This window comes from Mobula hypostoma, chromosome 3 (assembly GCF_963921235.1).
Source record: "Mobula hypostoma chromosome 3, sMobHyp1.1, whole genome shotgun sequence".
In the NCBI taxonomy this organism is placed as follows: Eukaryota; Metazoa; Chordata; class Chondrichthyes; order Myliobatiformes; family Myliobatidae; genus Mobula; species Mobula hypostoma.
In genome coordinates this window covers 42,580,132-42,608,127 of record NC_086099.1, presented here as the reverse complement: position 1 = coordinate 42,608,127, position 27,996 = coordinate 42,580,132, and the positions used below count along the sequence as shown (strand labels likewise).

General features: G+C 39.6%; 1 protein-coding gene across 2 annotated transcripts in view; it reads left to right on the top strand.

Annotated features, from left to right (window-relative positions):
• Nucleotides 1–27,996, top strand: part of dhx29 (DEAH (Asp-Glu-Ala-His) box polypeptide 29) — an 85,196-nt gene that overhangs the window by 45,672 nt on the left and 11,528 nt on the right. Inside the window, exons 20-28 of one of the 2 annotated variants that reach the window (XM_063042926.1) lie at nucleotides 872–947; nucleotides 4,711–4,935; nucleotides 6,315–6,451; nucleotides 6,603–6,693; nucleotides 6,995–7,321; nucleotides 10,902–11,033; nucleotides 16,249–16,345; nucleotides 17,219–23,549; nucleotides 25,419–25,544. In XM_063042926.1, coding sequence (XP_062898996.1) covers nucleotides 872–947; nucleotides 4,711–4,935; nucleotides 6,315–6,451; nucleotides 6,603–6,693; nucleotides 6,995–7,321; nucleotides 10,902–11,033; nucleotides 16,249–16,345; nucleotides 17,219–17,274 — 1,141 coding nt within the window. In that variant the 3' untranslated portion in view covers nucleotides 17,275–23,549; nucleotides 25,419–25,544. Of the gene's footprint in view, nucleotides 1–871; nucleotides 948–4,710; nucleotides 4,936–6,314; nucleotides 6,452–6,602; nucleotides 6,694–6,994; nucleotides 7,322–10,901; nucleotides 11,035–16,248; nucleotides 16,346–17,218; nucleotides 23,550–25,418; nucleotides 25,545–27,996 lie in introns of those variants that run through there. The other variant, XM_063042927.1, reaches the window with a different exon arrangement.

The window sequence follows — 27,996 nt, the reverse complement described above, 5'->3', positions numbered from 1 at the left end:
ATTAGAAGTGGAGGCTTGTCTTTGAGACTGTTAGTGACTTGTTCAGCAACACTTCAATGCAACCATAACGTACATTAACTCTAAATATATATTAAATCCTTGTGCATAGAAATACGTACTTCATTTGCTTATCATGTCACATATTATTTTCAAAGCACCAAGTTTTCCAGGTTCAACAGTCCACAGGTCCTGCTATAACCTGGAAGGACCTGTAGATTCAATTACTGATCGCCATTATTCATGTTCAAAATATTCCAGTTAATAGAGTGAGACTGTTACATTATGGGTGTTGTATTCAGTGAAGTATTCCCAGAGCACCTCGTACACATATTTTGGAAGTTGACCCTTGGGTTGAACTCCTCATTCAGGAACTGGCAGGCTCACAATATTAGCTGAGAATGAAGCAGTTGCATGCGTAAGAATGTGTTTATAGTTTTGTTAAATTAGTAGATCAAAGACCAAGTCAACCATAAATTTATTGCATTTTAAACAATGTTTTGGGTTTGCTTGTTCGTATAACTTTTCTAAAGTCTGACAAATGTGTTTTGTTGCACAGAATTAGTGTTAGTCAATTGGCAAATATTTTTAAATTTTATTTTTTCATTTTTTTAAGGCAATGGGCACTTATTTAGAATTATAACGCACAGGAACAGGCCCTTCAGCCCACCTAGTCCATGCCATCCAGGATGCCCCACCTAAGCTAGTCTCATTTGCGAGTGCTTATTTACGCTTTAAAAAAAAACTTTGAATTGTGTAGAAAGGTTTGCTTTGAAACCTTGTAATTTTTGCTATTATATTTCCATTATGAATGGTTATTTTCAAATGGGGCCCTTATTTTAAAGAAATAATGTAATTTGCTTTATTTATCTAGGTATGACAGTTTCATAGATTACTCTGTCCCAGAAATTTTACGAGTACCCTTGGAAGAGCTTTGCCTTCATATCATGGTAATGTTTACTTCGAATTTCAGACTTTAAATGATGCTAAGATTGCCCGTTAGGGCATCGTTGTGTGTCATTGAATATTAATATATTCAATGACTATTTCCAAAAAATATTTAAATCTATTATATGCTGATGTAATATGTTATTCTCTAGTGCAAATCTACATTCTGATGTGTTTATTATGGTGTTCTCATTTAATTATTAATATGGTTTAAAGTAATAGAGGAAGCAACAGTGTTAAATGATGTGTCAGTACTACTAGGAATGTGAGTGGTGTTGGGTATATGCGGAGCAAGAACAACAATGGAGTAGTAGGATTAAACACTTTTACTGAGTCATGTTAGCTGCAGTACACACTAAACAACTTATAGTACAGGAGTGACCAAATGGGTCCGCTGAGACAAAAAGCATGCGAGCTTACTACATTCTTGCAATTGATTTGATATGATTCAAAGGGAAACTGGAAAATCCAGAGAAACCCCATTCACTCATAAAGAAAACATGCAGATATCTCCAAAGACAGCATAGGAGGCCAGGACTGAACCTGAATCACTGGAATTGAGACAGCAACTGTACAAATCATGCCACTGTGCTGCCTCAATTCTAGCCCAGGGGTACAGTTTTTAAAGTTAAATTAATCAAAGTAGATAGATACTTTATTGATCTCAAAAGAAATTAGTGTCACAGCAGCATTATAAGTGCACAGATATACAAATATTAGAAGAGAGGAAAGAAAGAATAAAAAAATAAATCTAACACTTCCCCAGCTACAGGTTGTCGCGTTATACTAATGGCCGAGGGTAAGAATGACCTCTTATAGTGCTCTTTGGAGCAGTGCATTTGTCTTTGTCTATTATGAAAATGCTCCTCTGTTCAGCCAAGGTGGCATGCAGACAGTGTGAAACATTGTCCAGCATCGCCAGGATTATCCATTGGGGCCTGAACATCCAAACCACTTGCAGGTGGTTACCATCTTAATTGTAGTACTTGCTATTATATGATTTGGGGGATTGGCTCATTGAATGCTGACTTTCTGAATACTTACTAGTGATAGTGTCATACAACACAGAAATAGGCCCATCAGCTCATCTTTTCCAGGCGATTATTGAGTTCCTATCAATACTCATTCAATTTACCATCCATTATCCAAGCCTTTGATAATTCATATACGTGTCTAGATACTTCATTATAAGAGTAGTTTGAGAGTATTGACTCCACCAGCCACTCAATGCAGTACGTTCCAGATTCTGACCACCTCCTACAAGGAAAAAATTCTTTCTCAGATTCCCTGTGAACCTCTCATCCCTTTCCCTTACCCCTATCCTAAACCTATGCCCTCCAGCTATTGACATCTATGTTATTGGGAAAAGTCTCCTACTATGTAACGTATCTAATCTGTCACAGTTGTATATACTTCTGTTAGATTTTGTCAGCTCACTATTTCAATGAAAACAAAGCTAGTCTATCCAGTATTTTCTCATAACTCTAATACTCAATCCCAGGCAGCATCCTAGTGAATCTCCTCTGTACCCGCTTCAGGACATTAACATTGTTCCTGTCATAAGGGCATGGCTGGGAACAGACCCAAGTGCAAGACACAGACATTCAAGTACTAGGGACAGGACTAGGATACAGGGCGATGGCAAGGACATGGACAGGAAAACCAGGAACCTGGACAGGACTGAACAAGAGAGCTAGGAGCCCAGGCTTGGACTCCGAGCCAGAGACTGGACAAGGACCCAGTACCTGGGTCTTGCCTCTGGCTCGGACCCCAGACTAGGCAAGGACAAGGCTTGGCAGGCAGGTAGGAGGAGGCTGGAGTCTTCAGGCTAGAAGCTAGAGGCTTGGCTTGGCTTGGCTTGGCAAGAGGCTCGAGGCTAGAGACTTGGCTTGGCAAGAGGCTCGAGGCTAGAGACTTGGCTTGGCAAGAGGCTCGAGGCTAGAGACTTGGCTTGGCAAGAGGCTCGAGGCTGGAGTCTACAGGCTCGAGGCTAGGCAAGAGACGAGGTGAGGCGTGGCAGGAGGCTGGAGACTAGAGGCGAGGCTTTGCAGGCTCCTCCTGGGCAGGGCGCGGATCACCACCCGACAGAGGCAAGGGACAGGAAGGGACAGAACCAACCCCAGGTAACGGCAAGACGGCCTGGCTTACCTGGGCAGAGGCAAGGGACAGAACCAACCCCAGGTAACGGCAAGACGGCCTGGCTTACCTGGGCAGAGGCAAGGGACAGAACCAACCCCAGGTAACGGCAAGACGGCCTGGCTTACCTGGGCGGAGGCAAGGGACAGGAAAGGAGCTAGGTACAGGGTGGCTCCAGGACCAGACAGCAAGACAAGGCAAGGCTACTGGCAAAGCAAGGCAAGACGAGAACTTCAGGTGAGGTGAGAGTTACCGGCAATACAAGGCAGGGCTTCTGGCAAAGCAAGACGAGACAGAACTTCAGGTGAGACGAGAGTTACCGGCAAGACAAGGCAAGGCTTCAGGCGAGGAAACAGAAGGCAGGGGAAGGGATACAAGGAGTAAGGACAAAAACAATCCAGCAACCACGCACTGGTCTCTGGAGATATTTATGCAGCCAGCCCCAACTAGCATCAGCTACCTCAATTAGCTCAACAAGGACAGAAACAGAGTAGATAGGAAAACCTGGAGCAAGGGTCGATGGACCGGACCGTGAACCAGAATACAGACTTCATGGACCAGACCATGACAGTTCCTTTGTGTAGGGTGACCAGAACTGTACACAGTACTCTAATTGTCCACCAACCCATGATATTTGAAGTTGTTTCATAACACTCTTGCTGTTTATTGAAAGCAAGTATCCCTTGGCCTTCTCCATCACCTTGTCTACCTGTGCTATCATATTTAGGGATCCTTGAATTTGTACACTGAGGTCCCTCTGTGCTTCTTAGAGCCCAGTATTCATTGTGAATGTTCTACCTTTTATTAGTCCTCACAGAATGTATCACCTCAGAATTATCAGGATTGTTCCATCTGCCGGTGTTCTATCTATTGTACCAACTGATCAATATCATTTGGTATCTTATAACTATTCTTGCAATCATCATTCCTGTCACAACGTCTCTGGGAGCTGAGTTGCCTGACTTTTGTGTCAGTGGGCAGCTTTCTCTTCCAGTGTCCATATTCTGCCAAGACGTTTTTTGCGCATCTGGAGTGATAACCCTGAAGAGAGTCATCAGGCTGAGTGAAGCAGGAGCAGACTCTCTGGCTCAATCAGCCTTTTGATTTGGGGACAAGAAAATGCAATCAATCAGAAGAAGATTTGCCTTGCTGTATTATTCATTATTCCCTTGGCAGATTATTATCAAGATAATTTACTGTAAATTTCTTAATCTTAACAATCCAGACTGAGTTCATTGAAACTCAAATGGCTTGGAACAGTGAAAGAAAACTATGAACAGTACATTAAGGTTTTTATTTCAGCCATCTACTTTGGTAAAATATTTGTTAGTTATTGTTAATAAAGAGGTTTTTGTTGACCCAGTGTAGCTTACAATCTCAAAGAACTGGAAATGTAAAACTCTTGCACACGTGTTTTAAAAAATATATATTTATTCAATTTCCTTTGACCTTAGTCTCTTACAGAATCATCTCATGCTCCATCTGCTCTTGTTAATGCTTATATCTTCAGTTGCATAGGGACAGTTCCATGACAGTAGAAGTTAACACTGTTTTTGTTGTCAAATTGGTTGATACCCATACATCGTTTTCCTATGTGCTATGATTTTTCTTATTTATTTTGTATTTTAGAAATGCAATCATGGATCTCCGGAAGATTTTCTTGCCCGAGCTTTGGATCCACCACAAATCCAAGTCATTAGTAATGCTATAAACTTGCTGAGGAAAATTGGAGCTTGTGAAATCAACAAACCTGAATTGACTCCATTAGGGCAACATCTTGCTGCCCTTCCAGTAAATGTGAAAATTGGGAAAATGTTAATTTTTGGAGCAATTTTTAGCTGTTTAGAACCTGTGGTAAGTAAAGTGGAAATACAAATTAAGATTTCAATTTGTGTAGTTTGGCATTTAAAAAATCTCTGCTCATTATGTCCTAAGGTAAAATAAAATAGCTACAAGTAATTTGCTGAACCTTTTAAATCTGGAATCATTAACTTGGTTAATTATCCATTTAGTTGTTGTAAGCCACTTTCTCTTAGTATTGTTTCTGAGCAATCAAACTGATTTATCAGTAATGCAACCTAAATTCAGACTAGATTTATTTACCCTTATATGCTCATCACCATGCCTAAACCTCTGCCAAATGAGTATTTGAATCTAGGCTCCATGCTGAATGCAGAAGAGCATGGCAGGACCCAGCATCATGTAAACATGTAAAGCTGTAGTATTGGTTAACAATTATGATCATGGAGAAAGTCCCATGAACACTTAATGATAGCAGAAATAAGACAAGGATGAGCTATTTACAGAAGTGCGAGTAAATAATCCAACAAAACCTGCTCAGAATTTCCGCTATCACAAAAGCTTCTTTTAAGGCAATTTAATTCCCTTCATGTGATTGCAGTAATCTGCTGAATACACTGGATGCAACAAAGGTTTAACAGCCCAACTGCAGAGCTTAAAGGTTGGCACACCACTAACCAGCAAGGTGGTAGTTATATTTATTAAATCATGTGAATAAATAGCTCTCATGTTAGAAAACAATAAAGAACGATAAATCCCATTTGATTAGTTACCAAATTGCTAGTTTACTTTCAATCACAAGGAAAGCAAAAGAAACTCATGAAAATTTTGTGGTGTGTACTCGCCAATATCCTTGATGACTATTGATCAGCACCGATTGGTGCTGAGGTTGGCATTAAGAAAACCTAGTAAATTAAATGCAGTCAGAATCTGAGAAGTTTGAATTGGTTGGAGCAACATCTAGCATAAAAGTATATTGTTTCTTTCCCTTCCATTCACAGCTCTTTAGGTAACGGGCAGTACTTGGACTTGGGCTGATATGTCAAATAACATAAAATTGCTTATACGTCCTCCCTACGTTTGATTGATAAGTGTATATACAATTCTGACTAAAACTTTTATGTAAAGTTCTCTATTTTCTTATCCTCCCATAAAATAAACTTCATTAGTTTTAAGATTTTGGTGAACTCTTCTGGAATTTTTCAGGTTGACATGCATTTTCTCATTGGACTTCAGGAGCTAATTTTTAAAATGCATGATAGAGGTACAAGTTAACGTGGCAACAGTGCACATCAGGAAACAGTAGACATAATGCTCTCTGTGAAGGAGTGCTAGCAGTTTTCAAGATACTGTGCCTCATGGGGGATGAAAATCTCTGCTAAACGTTTATAATTTATGTCAAATACTGAGTTAAACATATGATTTGTTTACAGGCAATCATTGCTGCTGCCATGACTGAAAAATCTCCCTTTGTTACTCCAGTGAATGGAAAAGATGAAGCAAACCTTGCAAAAGCAGCCATGTCATTGTCTAATTCAGATCATCTGACTATTTACAATGCATATTTGGGGTATGCCTCAACCTTTGTCATTGTGTTGTCTGTTATTAATTAAACTTGAAAGAAATGTTTCTGGATTTCTTAAACATGGTTATATGCATCAGGCACACTTCAATTAGTGATTCCATTGTATCTAAATTTGATGTTTTGTTTCAATGCTAAGATGGAAGAATGTGCGGAGTGATGGATATCGAGCTGAAATGGCTTATTGCAAGAAACACTTCTTGAGCAGGACTGCGCTTCTAACAATGGAGGTCTGTACTTTGATTCTAATAAACACTGTAATTTTATGCTTTTATTTTAATATTGTAGTTTGTGCCTTTCGTTCAAGATTTTTGTGCTGATGTCTTCCCAGAGGTTTAATATTATACATATTCTTATAATGAAAAGAAGTTTAGAGAATGAATGGATAGTTATGTTGAGCTTTTAGCATAAAATAATTTGTATTTAAAGGATAAAGTTCTACATATTTTTTATAATGAAATTATAATTGTAAAAAAAAACCCACAAGCAGAATGGTTGTTCATGATATGTTTCTGGAAAATAACCTTGCAGGATGTTAAACAAGAACTCATCAAGCTGATGGAGGCAGTGGGTTTTGTGTCACCAAGATCCAGAAGAACTAAGAATCAAAGCTGCAATTCAGGGTCCTTGCCAGAATACAATAAACAGAGCTTATCAAATCAGGAAGTGCCCCTTCTTAAAGCTGTATTAACAGCAGGACTCTATGACAATATTGGGAAGATTATTTATACTCCATCAGTAGACATCGCTGACAAGGTGATTTGTTCCATAGAAACTGCACAAGGTAAAGCACAACCACATCCTTCATCTATCAACAGGGATCTTCAGACCAATGGCTGGATTTTGTACCAGGAAAAGGTAACTGATCAATAGTTTTTGTACTCATTTTGGTGTGATCTTTATAGGATTATTTAAAGATTTTGTCCAGCTTGTATTTGGTACTTTCTTGTCACCTGAAAAGAAGTGTAATCTGTTGCAAAAGGTGTTGAAGAAATATTGATGTGTTGCAGATATTAGTTCAGGCAGTGCTAATGCAGAAAAATAAAATAAGCCAATGTCGCAAACAAATATAACAAAGATGGATAGTCCTGAAATGGACAGAGTGAATGAATTGTATTAAGTTGGAGAATATGATATTCCAATGCATCTGCAAGAAGAGTTGCAACAACTTTTCTTTCACTTTTCTGTTTTCTTTCCTGAAGAGGTTTTTTATTACTGCCCATAACGTCACTGGTGTTTAGGGCAGCAATGAACGTTCTCCATCTCTGGCGGTGTTCAGGGCTCCCTCATCATATCAGTAGCCTGGTTGTTACTTCCTGGTGGAAACTCAAGAATACCATCACACTCAGATGTCGAAGGATTCTTCATTGCTGTTTCCATAACAATTTGGTTTTACCAGTCACGGTTGTTAGCCATGAGCTGAACCCCTGAACCTGGAGGACTGGTGGACCACTCTTAGTCTGGCCTCTACCTTTTGACCTGTTTGGCATGGGTGACCCTACCAAGAGCCGAAGTATAAAGCCCTGACTCCAGCCAACTTTGCTCTCCAGGTAATTGAGGCACGCAAGCCTCCAAACGACAACAAGGTTGTGGTCCTCTTGGAGGAGAAGACAGAACAAAATCTTGAATTCCAATATCTCTCCGGGCCTTTCTCACCCTTCACTTTCCTCTGACCTCATTGCTTTCCTGCAGTTATAACCCCTGCTTTATTTTCACTATCCTTTCTGCTCATCTCTTTGATTCCCAAACAGTCTTATCATAAGAGATCTCAGCTTTATCCTATCCACATAAGTCCATGACATTTAAGGTGTCCTCTGCCATCTACTGTTTCAAATTCCCTAGAACTAACTAGTTCATCTTCCTTATAGGTGTATAGTCCCTGTAAAGCTCAATCCAAAATCTGCTCTTCCTTGAAGGAGAGAGGGAAGAGATTTAATACGAACCCCGGTGGTGGAGGGGATGTTGCAATTTTTTTATCCAGAAGGTGATCAATGTATGGAAAGAGCTGCCAGAAGAAGTGTTTAAAGCAGTTACATTAACAACATAAAAAGATACTTGGACAGGAACATGAATAAGATACGAAAATGTGGGCTAAATGCAGGCAAATTGGACTACTATGAATCTTGGTTAACATGGACCAGTTGGGCTGAAGGGGCTGTCTCCATATTATGGGGCTATCTAGTTATCTGACTAGTGACCCAATCCACTCCAATAAGCTCATTTGCCAGATTGAACTCACCTTCGCATTGAATTTTTTTTCAGCTTCCTTCACTTCTGTCACCTAAAAGGTGCAGCATTAGGCACTCACTGTGGGATGTGTGGAACAGTATTTGTTTTAGTCCTACTCAAGCTCCACTCCCTCAACTCTTTTTCTGAACTACATTGATTCTGTTTCCTGCGTACATACAGGATTTAAATTTCATTACTTTTGCTGCCAGTTTGCAACATGCTCTGACTTCCACATGGTCCATCTCTGTCTCTTGCATTCTTTTCCTGGATTTCTTTGACTGAACAAGATTTCTTTTCCTTCCAGCGCTGGCATGTCAGAAATTTTTAAAGTAGCTGATCAAGTCACTTTTTGGTTATTGTGGAACTGGCCAATTAATGTTCCCTCTCTAATTTATTAAAGGTACTGCTTTCTACGTGAATTGAACTGCACCTTCAGCTAAGAAATCCCGCAGAAGATTGTTCTCTCACTGTTATGAATCTGTACTGTAACTTCCGGCAATGTTGTACTTAAATGCTATATCCTTTCTTTGATAAATGCTATGTACAAAATGGAGTCTCATACAATTCTGCATATAAAAATCACTCGTAAGCAGAATAACTACATAAAGTTGCTGAAGAGATAGATGCATTAGTAATGATCTTTCAAGAATCACTTGATTCTGGCATGGTTCAGGAGGACTGAAAAATTGCAAATGTCACTGCAGTCTTTAAGAAGGGAGGAAGGCAAAAGAAAGGAAATTATAGGCTAGTTAGCATAACCTCAGTGGTTGGGTAGGTGTTGGGGAGTCTGTTATTAAGGATGAGGTTTCAGGATGCTTGAAGATTAACGATAAAATAAGTCAATCAGCACGGTTTCTGTAAAGGGAAATCTTGCCTGACAAATCTGTTAGTTTGAGGAAGTAACTAGCAAGGTGGACAAAGGAGAGGCAGTGGATGTCATTTACTTGGATTTTCAGAAGGCATTTGATAAGGTGCCACACATGAGGCTGCTTAACAAGATAAAATCCTATTGTGTTACAGGGAAGATACTGGCATGGATAGAGGAATGGCTGACAGGCAGGAGGCAGTGAATGGAAATAAAGGGATTTTTTTTTCTGGTTGACTGCCAGTGGCTGGTAGTGTTCCTCAGGGGTCAGCATTGGGACCACTACTCTTCACATTGTTTGTTAATGATTTGTATAACGGAATTGATGGCTTTGGGGCAAGGTTTGTGGATGATACGAAGATAGGTGGAGGGGTAGAACAAATGTGATTGCAGCAGGACTTGGACAAATTGGAAGAATGGGCAAAAAAAGTGAGGTGGAATACAGTGGTGGGAAATGTATGATAATACATTTTGGTAAAAGGATTAATAGTGCAGGCTGTTATGTAAATAGGAAGAAAGTTCAACCATCAGAGGCGCAGAGGGACGTAGGAGTCCTCGTGTAAGACTACCTGAAGATTAATTTATAGGTTGAGTCTGTGGTGAAGAAGGCAAATGCAACATAGGCATTCATTACAAGGGGAATAGAATATAGAAACAAGGAGGTAATGCTGAGCCTTTATCAGACACTAGTCAGGCTGCACTTGGAGTATTGTCGATAGTTTTGGGCCCCATATCTCAGAAAGGATGTGTTGTCATTGGAATTGGTCCAGAGGAGGTCACAAGGATGATTCCGGGAATGAAGGGGTTAACGTATACTTGATGGAATTTAGAAGAATGCAGGGGGATCTCATTGAAACCTACTGAATGCTGAAAAGACGAGATAAAGTAGAGACGGAGAGGATGCTTCCTATGGTAGGGACATCCAGAACTAGAGGGCACAGCCTCAAAATTGAGGGGTGACCTTTTAGAACAGAGATAAGGAGGATTTTTTTAGCCAGAGAGTAGCGAATCTGTGGAATACTCTGCCACAGACAGCTGTGGAGTCCAAGACCGTGGGTATATTTAAAGCAAAAATTGATAGCTTCCTGATTGGTCAGAGCACCGAAGGATATGGCGAGGAGGCAGGTGTATGGGGTTGAGTGGGATCCGGGATCAGCCATGATAGAATGGCAGAGCAGACTTAGTGGGGTGAATGGCCAAATTCTGCTCCTATGTCTTATGGTCTTATAATTTTATACAGTAGTCAAGTATATGGTCATAGTTGAGGAGCTATATGTATATTGTTGAGTTTTGTTGACAAACTTGTTTTCCAATGGATCATTCCACTTTTGTTTTCCATACAAGGTGAAGTACAGCAAGATCTATGTGCGAGAGACCACCCTGATTTCACCTTTTCCAATCTTACTTTTTGGTGGTGAGATTGAGGTGATGCATCGTGAAAGGTTACTTTCAGTTGATGGCTGGATACATTTCCAGGTGAGAAATATTTAATTATTTTTCTACATTTTAATTCACCCATTCATTTACTATTTGCAGTGTCTTATTGCTCTTCTCCGCTGCCTCTACCACACTGCTCCTTATATTTGTACAAACACTTTCTGTGCTATTTGGTCTAGCAGAACCTTGACTATTAAATTTTCTTTCTTATTTTCAAATATCCTTTTTCTTGTCATAGTAACCTCCTCTACCTTTTCATTCATATAGGGATTCCGCCAGCATTCCCTCATGTACATCCCTGATTTCAATGCTTTAACTTACTGCGGAGTACCCGTGTGGGCTTTCCCCTCAATAATAAGTATACCGCTTTGGATACGGTTGGGGTGGGTGACCTACCGGGGAAAGCCCAGGACCAGGTCTCTGGCTCTGTGGCTCCAAAGGGGAAGGGGGAGAAGAGGAGTGCAGTAGTGACAGGAGATTCCATAGCTAGAGGAGCAGAAAGCAGGTTCTGTGGACATGAAAGGCAGACCTGGATGGTATGTTGCATCCCAGGTGCCAGGATTGTGGATGTCTCAGATTGGGTCCACAGCATACTAAAGGGGGAGGGTGAACAGCCAGCAGTCATGGTACGTGTAAGTACCAACAACATGGGTAGGAAAGGAGAAGAGGTCCTGAGAAGGGAATACCGGGAGTTAGGCAGAAAGTTGAAAAGTAGGACCTCCAGGGTAGTAATGTCTGGATTGCTGCCTGTGCCACGTACTAGTGAGGGTAAGAAAAGGATGATTTGGCAGATGAATGTGTGATTGAGGAATTGGTGCGGGGAGCAGGATTTCAGATTTCTGGATCATTGGGATGACTTCTGGGGAAGATATGACCTGTACAAAAAAAATGGGTTACACCTGAACTGGAGAGGGCCAATATCCTTGCAGACAGGTTTGCTAGGGCTGTTGAGTAGGGTTTAAACTAATTTGTCAGGGGGATAGGAACCAGAGTGATAGGGTTGTGGATGGGGCAGTTGATGTACAAATTAGATGCTGTGTAGTGAAGCTGTGAGTAAGTACAGGCAGATAATTGAGCAAAATTGCAGTCAGTGGGATGAATTAAAGTGTAACAGGAGGCCAAAATCAAAAAGAGTAATGAATACAGGACTGAAGGTGTTAAATTTGTATGCACACAGTATACGGAATAAGGTAGATGATCTTGTGGCGCAGTTAGAGATTAGCAGGTATGATGTGGGCATCTGAGCCATGGCTGAAAGATCATGGTTGGGAGGCTTAACATCCAAGGATATGCATTGTATCAAAAGGACAGTCAGGTAGAAGAGGAGGCATGCTTTTATTAATGGAAAAATGAAATCAAATCCTTGAAAAGAGCTGGCATATTATCAGAAGATGTATCATTGTGGGTAGAGTTAAAAAAACATTAAGGGTATAAAATCCCTGACACGAGTTATATACAGGCCTCCAAACAGTGGCAAGGATGTGGGGCTACATATTACAACGGGAAATGGAAAGGGCATGTAAAAAGAGCAATGTTGCAATAATCATTAGGGATTTCTAATATGCAGATAGATTGGGAAAATCTAGGTGGTGCTGGATCCCAAGGGAGAGAATTTGTAGAATGTCTACAAGATGGCTTTTTAGAGCAGGTTGTAGTTGAGCAAACTAGGGGAACAGTAATTCTGGATTGGGTTGTTATGTAATGACCCAGATTGGATTCAGAAGATTAAGGTAAAGGAACCTTTACGAGGCATTGATCATAATATGATAGAACTTACCCTGTAGTTTGAGTTGGAGAAGAAAAAGTCAGACCCATCAGTATTACAGTAGAGTTAATGGAATTAGAGAGGCACGAGAAAGGAGCTGGCCAAAGTTGATTGGAAGGGGACACGAGCAGGGATGACGACAGAACAGGAATGCCTGGTGTTTATGGGGGAAATTCAGAAGTGCAGAAAAGATGCATCCTAAAGATGAAGTAGTACTCTAAAGAAAAAATAAGGTAACCGTGGCTGACAGGGGAAGTCAAAGACAGCATAAAAGCAAAAGACAGAGCATATAGCAAAAATTAAAGGGAAGGTGGCGTATTGGGAAGCTTTAAAAACCAACAAAAGGCAATTAAAGCGATAGAGAGAAAAGGTGAAATATGAAGGTAAGCTAGACAATGATATGAAAAAGTATTTTCAGATGTACAGTATAAAGAGTAAAAGAGAGACAAGAGTAGATATCGACTGCTGGAAAATGACACTGGAGAAGTAGCACAGGAGTACAAAGAAACAGCGGAGGAACTTAGTATTTTGTGTCAGTCTTCACTGTGGAAGACACTAGCAGAATGCCAGAAATACGAGAGTGTCGGGGCTGAAGTGAGTATTGTTTCTATTACTAAAAAAAAAGGTGCTTGAGAAGCTGTAAAGTCACCTGGTCCAGATGGACTACACCCCAGGGTTCTGAAAGAGATTGTGGAGGCATTAGTAACGATCTTTCAAGAATCACTCAATTCTGGAGGACTGGAAAATTGCAAGTGTCACTCCGCTCTTCAGGAAGAGAGAGAGGCAGAAGAAAGGAAACTATAGGCCAGTTAGCCTGACTTGGTGGCTGGGAGGATATTGGGGTCCATTATTAAGGATGAAGTTTCAGGGAACTTGGAAGCACATAATAAAATGGACCATAGTCATCATGGTTTCCTTAAGGGGAAATCTTGCCTGACAAATCTGTTGAAATTCTTTGAGGAGATGACAGGATGATACGAAGATAGGTGGTGGAGGGGTAGGTAGTGTGGAGGAAGCAGGGTGTGTGCAGAAGGACTTGGACAGATTGGGGGAATAGGCAGAGAAGTGGCAGATGAGATATAATGTAGGGAAATGCATGGTTATGCACTTGGCATAAGGAATAAAGACTAACTGGGGAGAAAATTCAAAAGTCAGAGGGACTTGTGATATCCTAAAGGTTAACTTGCAGGTTGAGTGAGTGGTAAGGAAGGCAAATGCAATGTTAGTATTCATTTCGAGAAGACTAGAATACAACAGCAAGAATGTAATGCTGAGGCTTTATGAGGCATTGGTCAGGCCGTACTTGGAGTATTGTGAGCAGTTTTATGCCCTTTATCTAAGAAAAGATGTGCTGGCATTGGAGAGGGTCCAGAGGAGGTTCACGAGAATGATCCCAGGAATGGAAAGATTGACATACGAGCAGCATTTGATAGCTCTGGGCCTGTACTTGTTAGAGTTTAAGTAAATGAAAGTGGATCTCATTATAACCTATCGAATATTTGTATAAAATGGGTGTGGAGATGATGTTTCCTACCGTGGAGGAGTCTAGGACCAGGGGACACACCCTCAGAATAGACAGATGAGATGAGGAAACATTCCTTTAGCCAGAGGGTGGTGAATCTGTGGAATTCATTGCCACAGATGGATAAGCAGGTTTAAGTCATTGAGTATATTTAATGTGGGGGTTGATAGATTGTTGATTAATCAAGGCATCAAAGCATACGGTGTGAAGATTGGAGAATGTGGTTCAGAGGGATAATAAATCAGGCATGATGGAATGTCAGAGCAGACTCGATGAGCTGAATGGCCTAACTCTGCTCCTGTGTCTTATAGTCTTATTATTTAAATGCTGAGATAATAAAGGTTTTGGTGTTTGAAGGGACCTAGGTATCCTTGCAAATGAATCTTGATGGCTGTGCCCATATGGGCCAATACTCTGGAATTTTCTCCATAATAATTCCATTCCTACCACCTTGCTAACGTAGGTTTTTAAAGAGAGGATCTTGCTCATATACAGTGTCTTGTATAAATATTCAGTCCCCAATTCTTTTTCACATAAATGTGTATTACAATTAGGGATTTTGAACAATTGAACTGAGAGAATTTTTATTTGTGAATTACATGCTTCTTTTTCACAGAAAAGCCCCAAAAACAGGGAAAATTGTAAAACATAAAAAACTAAAAATTCAAAAACTGAAATGTCAGCAGTTCAAAAGTATTCATCCCCCTTTGCTCAGTACTTAACTGAACTTCCTCATAGCTATTACAGCCAGTAGTCTTTTTCGATAGTCTCAGTTAGCTTTGCACAATGTGTTGGAGTAAGATTTGCTTATTCCTCCTTGCAAAATTGCTCAAGCTATGCCAGGTTAGTTGGTGAGTGGCAGTGGTCAGCAATCTTGAGGTCTTGCCAGAAGTAGTCGATGGGGTTAATGTCAAGACTTTGGGTCACAGAAGGACATCTATTTTCTTCATTTGAAGCCACCCGTGGTTGCTCTAGCAGTGTATTTTGGGTCGTTGTCCCGTTGAAAGATGAATTTCCTCATCAGTTTAATCTTTCTGGCCAAGGCTTGGCTGTTTCAGGAGCAGTCCCTGTTGCTGGGAAGCATTGCCAATGCTACCTCCACCATACTTTACAATAGGGGTGGTGATACCTGGCTGATGTGCAGTATTAGATTCATACCACACATACCACTTACTGCTGAGGCCAAAATGTTCCACATTTGTCTCATCCATCCACAAGACCTTCTTCCACATCTTTACAGCATCTTCTAAGTGGCACTTCATAAAGTGTATACAGACAGGGATATGCTTTTTTTAAGCCAGGACTTCTTCCTTGCCACTCTTCCGGTGAATACGTTTAGAGAGGTGGCCTGACCAAGGCAGTGTGGCTATGGTTTTGTATTTTTTCCATTTTTACTTGATGGACTGCTCTGGGCTCTGAGGTATGTTCAGTCCTTTGAGATTTGTGCTTCTCTTCTCTATTATCATTTCCCAGACTTGCCTTGAATGCTGTTGTCTGCATTTTGGTTTGGTCTGTTGGAAATCTACCAGACTGTTGGACCTTACAGAGAGAAGGGGGTATTTATCCTTATAAATTCATTGAAAACGGGTGATCCTCTAATTTTCTATATCAACAAGTTGCGTGAGTTGGTAAGGTAATCTATAGTATTGCACTGAAAGTTAGCATAGTAATTACAAAAGGTGGTGAATTTTTTTTGTCTTAATTTTGGTTTTTAAATTTTAGTAAGTTGTTGATAGGTTTTAGAATATCTCTTGATTCGACATGATGCACAAAGTTTTGTATATTAGGTCAAAAGTTCTTCAATATATTTTAAATTTAGAAAATGAGAATAAAATGTGAAAATATTTGTGAAGGTTGAATGCTTTTTCAAGACACGATTAAGATCAGGGACAAGATTCAAGTCTTTATAAAGATGTGTATTTTAAACTGAAATTGCAAGGTTCACATGTCAATGAATTATTTTTCAGGCTCCCGTAAGGACAGGGATCATTTTTAAAGAGCTGCGAGCCTTAATTGATTCAGTGCTGCTGGAGAAACTTGAAGATCCTAAGATGTCAATTGAAAGTAATTTCACTCTCCTTATTCTATGCTGTACACAGTTTATATCATGTCTTTGAACGTTTAATAGGTGCCATGGGTAACATGTATTTATTGAAACAATTTCTGCTGGGTTTTCTCTCTTTTGGATGAATATGAATATAGGCATTGATAACGCATCTCTCCCTCTCCTCTCTTTACCTGACTTTAAGGTCAGAATATCATCTGCAGCTTGTTGCTAGTACTGCATGAAAAATGGCAACACAGTATTGATTGACTAACTCAATTTGGATATAACTTTAGCAATTTGCTTTGGAATTTTGTGATCATCCCCAGTGAGTGTGAACTCTTTTGCGTAAACGTACACCAATTTCACTTGCTGGATGTGAATACCCATTTTGTAAGGGAGAAAGATGTAGGAGAAAAGAGTAGGGCTATATATTTCATCAAAGGCAATAATGACATGACTTCATATAAACTATCAATGCTTTCATATACATTTACAAAATTGTATACAACACTAATATAAATTAATAGTTCTCACAATAGATCATTTGTAAAGCTCAATATAATCTATTATTATAGTCTTGAGGGTAGCCTTAGTAAATTATAGGAAAATTATTCAAATGAATATTGAAATTTGAGGCCATTTAAAAAAATATATATACATATAGCTCCTTTTCATGATAACGAATTATCTCAAAGCATTTTAAAGCCAATTAAGAACATCTGAAGTATTATCTCTGTTTTAATGTAAGAAACATTCCAGCCAATACCTGTACACAGACTTGCTGTTTGGGGAAATATAAATATGTATATTTTTAATAATAGGTATGTATATTGATAAGCAAATAACTGAAAAGAATTAACTTCTGATGGTATTGCTCTTTTTCTTTTCAGATGATGAGATAATACAATTAATCGTGAAACTGATCAAGACTGAAAACAGCGATTGAAGTAAAATATGGTTTCCTAATGCCTTGATATATTTATGTAAATATAATTTTGCCTGCCTTGAAGTCTAAATGATAAAGTGAACAATGCAGAGTTTTTTTGCTATTTTATAACATGTCCGATTGTCAATAAATGTTCCAATGATGATTTTTGTGGTCTTCTAGTTATCTTAATTATCACTGCTGTCCAAGATCTGTAGGTTTCAATCTAATTATTGAGTATCTTAAATCACAAATGTCTATTTATTTTCTTGCTGTCAAGATAAAATCATCTTTGGTCAAATGTAGCATAGCCATAGTGCTTCAAGCAAATTTTGTAATGCTGTTGTATTTCTTGTAGCATAACTCCTTCCAGATTGTCAGAAAAAATTGTTAACTCATAATCAGTATTCACATTGAAGAGTGTTGATTAGATTTGTTATAAATTATTGTGAAAGTGAACACTGGCTGAGATTGTTAGTGCACTTTTTTGTTTCCAGGGAGTCTAGAATGAACCTAACTCTCCTAATGGAATGAAAATCCCTTTCATCTGTAATGACTATTGCTTACTAAGCACAACTACTTCCAATGCAATACCAGTAATTGTTGAAGCTGAAGGAAATGTGTGTGTGTCCGTGTGTCCGTCTGTCCGTCCGTGTCCCTGAGAATGAGATGCAAAGGACACTGGGATTTAACTTCCATATAGCCTTAACAGAGCAAATGCCATGTGGTTCATTAATTTTCTTTCAATGTTGGACTTTAAATATGTGTTCACATTGACTTTATGCAAATTAATGTTTACAGAAGGTGAATGAACTTTGCTGATTAGAGAGAACATAGAACAGTACAGGCCCTTTGGCCCACAATGTTGTGCTGACCCTCAAACCCTGCCTCCCATATAACCCCCCCCCCTTAAATTCTTCCATATACCTGTCCAGTAGTCTCTTAAATTTCACTAGTGTATCTGCCTCTCCCACGGACTCAGGCAGTGCATTCCATGCACCAAGCACTCTCTGAGTAAAAACCTTCCTCTAATATCCTCCTTGAACTTCCCACCCCTTACCTTAAAACTATGTCCTCTTGTATTGAGTAGTGGTGCCCTGGGGAAGAGGCGCTGGCTATCCACTCTATATATTCCTCTTAATATCTTGTATACCTCCATCATGTCTCCTCTCATCCCCCTTCTCTCCAGAGAGTAAAGCCCTAGCTCCCTTAATCTCTGATCATAATCCATGCTCTCTAAACCAGGCAGCATCCTGGTAAATCTCCTATGTACCCTTTCCAATGCTTCCACATCCTTCCTATAGTGAGGCGACCAGAACTGGACACAGTCCGCCAAGTGCGGCCTAACCAGAGTTTTAGAGAGCTGCATCATTACCTCGCGACTCTTAAACTCTATCCCTCGACTTATGAAAGCTAACACCCCTTAAGCTTTCTTAACTACCCTATCTACCTGTGATGCAACTTTCAGGGATCTATGGACATGCACACCCAGATCCCTCTGCTCCTCCACACTACCAAATATCCTGCCATTTACTTTGTACTCTGCCTTGGAGTTTGTCCTTCCAAAGTGTACCACCTCACACTTTCCGGGTTGAACTCCATCTGCCACTTCTCAGCCCACTTCTGCAACCTATCAATGTCTCTCTGCAATCTTTGATAATCCTCTACACTATCTACAACACCACCAATCTTTGTGTCATCTGCAAACTTGCCAACCCACCCTTCCACCCCCACATCCAGGTCGTTAATTAAAAATCACGAAAAGTAGAGGTCCCAGAACCGATCCTTGTGGGACACCACTAGTCACAACCCTCCAATCTGAATGTACTCCCTCCACCACGACCCTCTGCCTTCTGCAGGCAAGCCAATTCTGAATCCACCTGGCCAAACTTCCCTGGATCCCATGCCTTCTGACTTTCTGAATAAGCCTAAGCATGGAACCTTGTCAAATACCTTCCTAAAATCCATATAGATCACATCCACTGCACTACCCTCATCTATATGCCTGGTCACCACCTCAAAGAACTCTGTCAGGCTTGTCAGACACGATCTGCCCTTCACAAAGCCATGCTGACTGTCCCTGATCAGACCATGATTCTCTAAATGCCCATAGATCCTATCTCTAAGAATCTTTTCCAACAGCTTTCCCACCACAGACGTAAGGCTTACTGGTCTATAATTACCCAGACTATACCTACTACCTTTTTTGAACAAGGGGACAACATTTGCCTCCCTCCAATCCTCTGGTACCATCCTCGTAGACAACGAGGACATAAAGATCCTAGCCAGAGGCTCAGCAATCTCTTCTCTCGCCTCGTGGAGCAACCTGGGGAATATTCCGTCAGGCCCCGGGGACTTATCTGTTCTAATGTATTTTAACAACTCCAACACCTCCTCTCCCTTAATATCCACATGCTCCAGAACATCAACCTCACTCATATTGTCCTCACAGTCATCAAGTTCCCTCTCATTGGTGAGTACCAAAGAGAAGTATTCATTGAGGACCTCGCTCAATTCCACAGTCTCCAGGCACATCTTCCCACCTTTATCTCTAATTGGTCCTACCTTCACTCCTGTCGTCCTTTTGTTCTTCACATAATTGAAGAATGCTTTGGGGTTTTCCTTTACTCTTCTCGCCAAGGCCTTCTCATGCCCCCTTCTTAAGCTCCTTTCCTGCTACCCTATATTCCTCAATAGACCCGTCTATTCCTTGCTTCCTAAACCTCATGTATGCTGCCTTCTTCCACCTGACTAGATTTTCCACCTCACTTGTCACCCATGGTTCCTTCACCCTACCATTCTTTATCTTCCTCACCAGGACAAATTTATCCCTAACATCCTGTAAGAGATCTCTAAATATTGACCACATGTCCAGAGTACATTTCCCTGCAAAAACATCATCCCAATTCACACCCGCAAGTTCTAGCCTTATAGCCTCATAATTTGCCCTTCCCCAATTAAAAATTTTAAAAAGAAGTTTAAGTTCTAAATATGAAAAAAATTCCCCGGAAAGTTTCTGCATAACAAACTCCAAAAGAGCAGACGAGAAGGAAGCCATGTTAAAGCAATCAAAGTAACTGAAATCTAACAAAGTTTTCTCAAAGAACAATAAGCAGGATAAAGGACTGTGGAAGATATTACTCATTATTTTTTCATCTTCAACTGAAATAGCACAGAAAATGTACTTAAATTGTGAGGATTGAAGGTTAATGCATATACTGACATTTGTGGTGCTGAAGAAAATGAACATTTATGGGATGAAAATTTGGCGGGCACTGATGAAGATTTTCAATACTGGAAGCAGACCTACTGGAAAAGGTTCGGCAACACTTACAAAGTGCATTTGGTCAGCTATAATAGTGAAATCTAATGTGGAAGAATATTTGTACAAGTATGAAACAACTATTAGGACCTGACACCAAGTTTACTTGTTTTATGAGCCTATCCAGAAACAGATGTCCTAAAATAGGTTGTTTAAATTGAAACTCTCAAAGTTCTGCATAATATAGAAACATAGAAAACGTACAGCACAATACAGGCCCTTCAGCCCACAAAGCTGTGCCAAACATGTCCTGTCCTTAGAAGTTACCTCGGGTTACCCATGGCCCTCTATTTTTCTAAGCTCCATGTACCTATCCAGGAGTCTCCTAAAAGGCCCTATCGTTTCGGCCTCCATCACCATTGCCAGCAGCCCATTCCATGCTCTCACCACTCTGTGTTTTAAAAAAAAATAAACAACTTACCCCTGACATCTCCTCTGTATCTACTTCCAAGCACTTTAAAACTGAGCCCTCTCGTGCTAGCCATTTCAGCCCTGGGAAAATGCTCTTTAGTAAAACCCAGATGAATCCAGGATATAATACAGGACTGAATATGAAACTTTTAAAATTATTAAGAAACAATACTTAACTGCAGTAGAGAACTTAAGCCACAAGCTCCAACTAGATATGTGCAGTCATCAAGCATAAGTCTGAGGAATAGGTTTTTCAGCTGAGTTCTCTCCAAAGGCTCCAACACCTTTGAGATTCTAATAAATCTATGACTTAGTTAAATCCCACAGTCTACTGGATGTGATTATGTTGAAGTGTTACATTTAAATGGCAAGGTTTTAAAAATGGTTTCTGCATTTCACACCTGAGGATGTCACTGAGGACTGGAGTTGAATCTAAATGAATCAGCCTGGGGAATAAATATTGTTCTCAATAGCAACTCCAGTATTGTTTCTGAGAACACATCAAGCATGGAAGATGTTTCATAGAGTTGATTACCTATGTATTTTTGTTGGAGTTTCAAAGTGGAGCACACTGAGAGTCTGGTGTGCCGGTGGTGGAATAGGAGGAAGGAGAGAACTATTATTTGTTGAAACTGCCGTCTATTTATGGTGAATGTGAAAAGTTACACGGTTAATCTGTTAATTTGGATTTCACGACTATTTGAATCTGTATGATTTACAAAAGTTTTACTCCAAAGTTTATGGATTTGTGGCAAATGTTCTTGGGAAGTTGTAGTTTGGATGAGTTGCAGGAGTACACTTTGTAGATGATACGAACTATAATTATGGTGTGCTGGTGATGAAGGGTGGAATCATTTAAAATGATGGTCATTGGGGGCATTTCTGTATTTAGTGACAATTTGAATCAAGTGGCAAACTATAACTCAAAGATTTATAGAAGTTTTTAACATTTTAAGCGTAGTAAGAATTAATACTAGGGAATTTTAGATTCACTGAGAATTCAAATTTTAAGAAAAGTTTGGAACTCTCAGAAAATGGTGAATGGTTCCCAATGCAGCAAATTATGCAACATGATTCTTGCCAAGCTTATGCATAAATACAATACCTCTGAAACTTGATCTCTCAGTTAAATTATGTTCTGGGTACTAATAATCTGCACACTCATTTCTCCTTTACATTGTCATTCAGGATATATTTTAATTTATTTTTATTTTTCCTATTTAGCAAGGAACGGCCCCAACGACCCACAATGCCCAGCAACCCACCTATTTTAACAGTAGCCTACTCACAGGACAGTTTTTCACAATAACCAATTAACCTACTAAGTGTTATGTCGTTGGACTGTAGGAGCAAATCAAAGGAAACTCGTGCAGCTCACAGGAAGAATGTACAACCTCCTTACGGACAGTGCCGGAATTGAACTAACAGCCCTGAGCTATAATAGCATTGCGCTGAACACTACACTACCATGTTCTGAAATGTTTCAAATTTCCTTGGCAAATGAATAAGAACTTTCAATGAAATTTGGTTAGTACTGTACACAGTATATTTTGAATGTGTCAAATTTCATTTGGAGTTTTCTTGTTGGAACTCAATGGTGATTGGTTAGAGTAAGATAATTTAACAGTAGGTGGCAGAATAGCACCATGTTTAGATGGACCGTGAATTTTAGAATATATATTATGGTAGCATGTTTTTCTTGTATTTGGGGGGAAATGATTGATACGAATTAATGTAAATAGGTGAGTTTGTTGAATATTTGTTATTGCTTCCCTCAACCATTGCAGTTTAGTAGTTACCAAAAATAAATATTTCAACAAAGTTATACAAAATGTCAGCTGGATTGTTTGTAATTTCAGGAACAGATTTTCAAAACTCTATACATTTTAATTTTCGTGTATCTGCTCTGACTTAAACGCAAGTTTATTTAAAAAGTATAATAAAAGCTGCATCACTGCTTGGTGAAAACTGTACTAAAGTGGACGGGAAGGCTCTACAACAGGTAGTCAAAACTGCCTAATGCCTCACCGCCAATAGTCTGCCTGGAGTCAAGGACATGTATACTGCAAGGTGCTGGAAAAGGTCCAGTACAATCACGAAGGATCCCACCCACCCTGCTCATGGGCTGTTGGAGGCTACTTAGCATCCACACCAGGACCACCAGACTCAAAACAGTTACTTTCCTGAAGCAGTAAGGCTGAACAACACCTCCACCCACTAACTACTTTATTTCCTGTTAGTTACCTTATGTACTGCCTCGGACATATAATCAATTTACGGACATATCAATCTATTTATAAAAGCTATCTTGCATGTTTATATTCATTGTGTTTTTAATTATTATTGTGTTCTTTTATTTTTCCTGTTTTTGAGCTGCATCAGATCTAAAATAACCATCATTTTATTTTTCTTTGCACGTGTGTAGAAGAAATGACATTAAACAATCTTGAAATATTTTAAATTGTCATTTAACCAAAGTGGACTTGGGTTTCATGTAATGTTCCAAGGTGTTGTTCTGCCTGTCTCCTGGTCAACATTTCTCTGTTAATTAAAGATCTTAAAGGTAATGGTGTTTTATTTCTCATTAACTCTGTGGGTTATGTTGTGTGCACTAATTTATGAATATAAGAAATAGTAGCAGGAGGCAGCCATGCAGCCTTTCCGAGCCATGACTGCCATTCATTAAGGTCATGGCAGATCTCAGTGCTTTATTCCAGCCTCTATCCCCATATTCTTTGATTCCGTTAATCAGAATCAGGTTTAATATCACTGGCATATGTCGAGAAATTTGTTAACTTAGCAGCAGCAGTAAATGTAACACATGATAAATATATAAAAAATAAGTAACAATAAATTTAAAATAGTGCAAAAACAGAGGGAAAAATGTGAGGTAGTGTTCAGGGGTTCAGTTCAACATCCATTCAGAATTTGGATAGCAGGAGGGAAGAAGCAATTTCTGAATTGCTGATGTGTGTCTTCAGGCTTTAGTACTTCCTTCCTGACAGTAACAATGAGCAGAGGGCACGTCCTGAGTGATGTGGGTCCTCAATAATGGATGCTACCTTTCTGAGGCACTACTCCTGAAGATGTCTTGGATATTACAGAGACTAGTACCCATGATGGAACTGAATAATTTAACAGTTTTCTGTAGCTTCTTATGAACCTGTGCTGTGGCCCCCTCATTCCAGATAGTAATGCAGCCAGTCAGAATGCTCTCCACCATACATCTGTAGAAGTTTGAGAGTTTAAGGTGACAAATCAAATCTGCCCAAACACCTAATGAAATCTAAAAATCTATTCTGAATGAGCACCATGACAGCCTACAATGAGTGAAGAAATTTCTCCTCATCTGTGTCCCACTTACTTGGAAACAGTACCGTGGAGCTGGACATCTTAATCAGGAAAGCAATTTTACTGCATTGAGTCCCTTGAGAATTTTGTTCATCTCTATTCATCCTTCTAAGCTTAAAAAAAATACAATTCCAGTTTTTCTTAGTCTCATGAAACAGACTTGCTTTTAAGTTTATAACAGCCAGCTACTGTCCTTTAGCCAATTTTCATAAATATTAGGCTGTTTTTACATTTATAAATTAATGCAACAGAAAAGGAACAATGAATACATTTGCCAAAAAAACTCATTGCACATTATTAAAATAAATAGGACTCCATGCTTTCAATCTATTGAATAATGAGGTCAGAAAATATTTAATTCAAGATCATCATAATCTGTCAAAAGGGTGAATGTAGGGTGACTCTAGAAATATTTTTTATCTGCATTACTATTTGAAAAGCTGTTTTTAAAAATACTCTGTTTCTGAACGCATGGTTCCAGTGGCTATATTACCAAGCTCCATGTTTAACTTTTTAACTGAAGCAAAAAATTTGCAAATAAAGCATTCATTTTTATGTCATTAATTGTGTCCTTTATTATAAGGTCACTCTCACCAAGGGTATGACATCAAACCCTTCTATTCAAATATGTGTCTATTGATTCCTGATTTTTTTCCTTCATGCTTTGTAACAGTTTATATACATTCTGTCACTGACAACAATCACTGGTTTTCTATTTGTGCTTTTATTTTTCATTTTTATACTTTATTACATTCCTTAGAAGATTTTGCCATTCTTCCTTTAAACCTGCTAGTCTTATTATGAATTTATTCTAATTTCCTCTGTAAATTACTGCAGCCTTTATTATTTCTTTACATAAACTACAAACTGGATAAAATATAAAGTTAAGCATAATTGGGTATTTATCCTTTAAAAACTAATGGAAATCCAGAATGCAGTGTGTTGATGCAAGCATATTATAGTCTTTGGAGGCTAAGTTTTAAAAAGTGAATTTTGAGACCCAGTCTGATTTGTTACACAAATTTAACATGAATTTTTGATTTAATGTTCAATCAATGTTGTGCTTTTGCCTCTATTGTAGGACAAAGGAAGCTGTGCATTTTACATCCATCTGTTTATAGTGAAATTGAATGAACCACATTAAAGGAAGGTGAAGTCCCTGAATGCTACCATGTAAGATACTGTAAACAACAGAAATGCATTGCAGGTTAGTCAGCAACAGACATTTAAATCTCAGTTAATTGTAAACCTCTTCTAAGTGCTATGACATTTTGTGATTTTTTTAAATGGTCTAGTTTTATTCAAAATAGCTGCAGACATTTCCATGAATGCCTTATAAATCATATTAAATCAAAAATATCTTATTCTCACAATTAGAAGTAATATGCAATTTAAAAACAAAATAAACTGCACCTCTGTTCTATTCAACTGCAAATTTGAATAAAGCATTTTCTAATAAATGGATGCATTACTATTTCTAAGTTCAGGTGGTGTATTTGCAATAATGGATTAATGAATAATATCCAACAATGATTGCAAGTCAGATAGATTATCAGTTTCGAGGAGCAAAGGTCAGCTTTTAGCATTTTGAGCTTTTAGCCCCACCCAAAAAGCAATTGTTTAAAATTAGGATGTTGAACCTATTAGTAAAATTTACTGAATTTCAGATGTGTGGAGATGCACACAAAGATTGTTGACATTATCATTGCAGTATAAACTGCCTCAGCCCCTCCATTCCTCTCACCCACTCCAAAAATACCCTGTTTGAATGTGCAACACTCTGCTTACTTAACTAGACAAGAGTGGTGCCATTGTAGTCTGGCAGAATAGTCTCTACCTTGAAAAGCCAGACATCAGCTCTCGGATACCTCGTCATACCTAACCCTGGACTATGACCCCATCAACAAACACCAAGCTATCGTTTCCAATACTGTCATAGATTTCATCACATCAGCAGATCTCTCCTTCACAGCCTCCAGGCTAATAGTGCCCCAGCTATGTACTTCCCACTTCTCGCTTATACCTATGACCTACAAGCAGGACTATTCCATTAAACCTATTGTTTCTGCCCATTTTTGTCTTGCTGATCATATCTCCTCATACCTTGACTCAATCCTATTTAGCCAGTCCCTTCCCATGTACATCAAGGACATATTACATCCCATCCACAATTTTGACAATTTCCAATTTCCTGATCCCCACTACCTCATCTTCACTGAGTGTCCGGTCTTTATACACCTCCCATCCCCATCAAAAGGTCTCAGAGCTCTCCAGTTCCTTCTCCAACAAAGTTCCAACCAGTACCCCTCCACTAACTCTGTCATCTGCCTGGAAGAACTTGTTCCTACCCTGAACAAATTGCTTTTTGACTCCTCTCATTTCCTACAAATCAAAGGTGTAGCTATTGGCACTCACTTAGGTCCTAATTATTCCTGTCTTTTCATTGCCAATGTGGAACAGTCTTTGTTACAAACTCTGTCTGGTAACACACTCCAAAATTTGCCCCGTTTCACAAAACGTCAACCCATCCCTTTGCCTCCATGCATGCTGCTTAACCCACTTATTTCCTCTGGCTGTATTTTTTGGTGCAGTTATCAATTTATCCTTGTAAGCGGAACAAGTGCTACACATGCCCTTATACTTCCTCCCTCACCACCATTCAGGGCCCCAGACAGTCCGTCCAGGTGAGGCAACACTTCACCTGTGAGTCGGCTGGGGTGATATACTGTGTCCGGTGCTCCCGATATGGTCTTCTATATAATGGCGAGACCCGACGCAGGCTGGGAGACCGTATCGCTAAACACCTACGCTCTGTCCGCCAGAGAAAGCAGGATCTCCAGTGGCCACACATTTTAATTCCACATCCTATTCCCATTCTAATATGTCTATCCATGGCCTCCTCTACTGTCGAGATGAAGCCACACTCAGGTTGGAGGAACAGCACCTTATATTCCATCTGGGCAGCCTCCAACCTGATGGCATGAACATTGACTTACCTAACTTCCGTTAATGCCCCACCTTCCCTTTGTACCCCATCCCTTATTTATTTATTTGTTTGTTTATTTCCCCTTCTTTTCTCTCTCCCTCTCTTTTCTCCCTCTGTCCCTCTCACTGTAACTCCTAGCCCAACCTCTAGCGCTCCCCTCCCCCTTTCTTTCTCCCTAGGCCTCCCATCCCATGATCCGCTCCCTTCTCCAGCCTTGTATCCCTTTTGCCAATCAACTGTCCAGCTCTTGGCTCCATCCCTCCCCCTCCTGTCTTCTCCTATCATTTCGGATCTTCCCCTCCCCCTCCCACTTTCAAATCTTTTAGCATCTCTTCTTTCAGTTAGTCCTGATGAAGGGTCTCGGCCCGAAACGTCGACTTTATCAGGTATCCATTGACTCCCCTCTGATTCTCTCACTACCCAGCTCAGCAAGCCAATTAACCTATTAACCATCTTGTCTTTGAGGTGTGGAAGGAAAGCAAAGCACAAGGATGGAAAAAGTGTTAAATGACAGTCATGTGAGTGACATCTGAATCTCATGAGAATGAAAATAGATTCTCGACCAAGAGACTAGACATTATCTAAAGTAAAAGAATATTCGTCCTTTAATGTTACCATAATATTTTTTATTAAAAGTTAGTTATAATCTTGCAATGTTGGCTTCTTGTGCTAG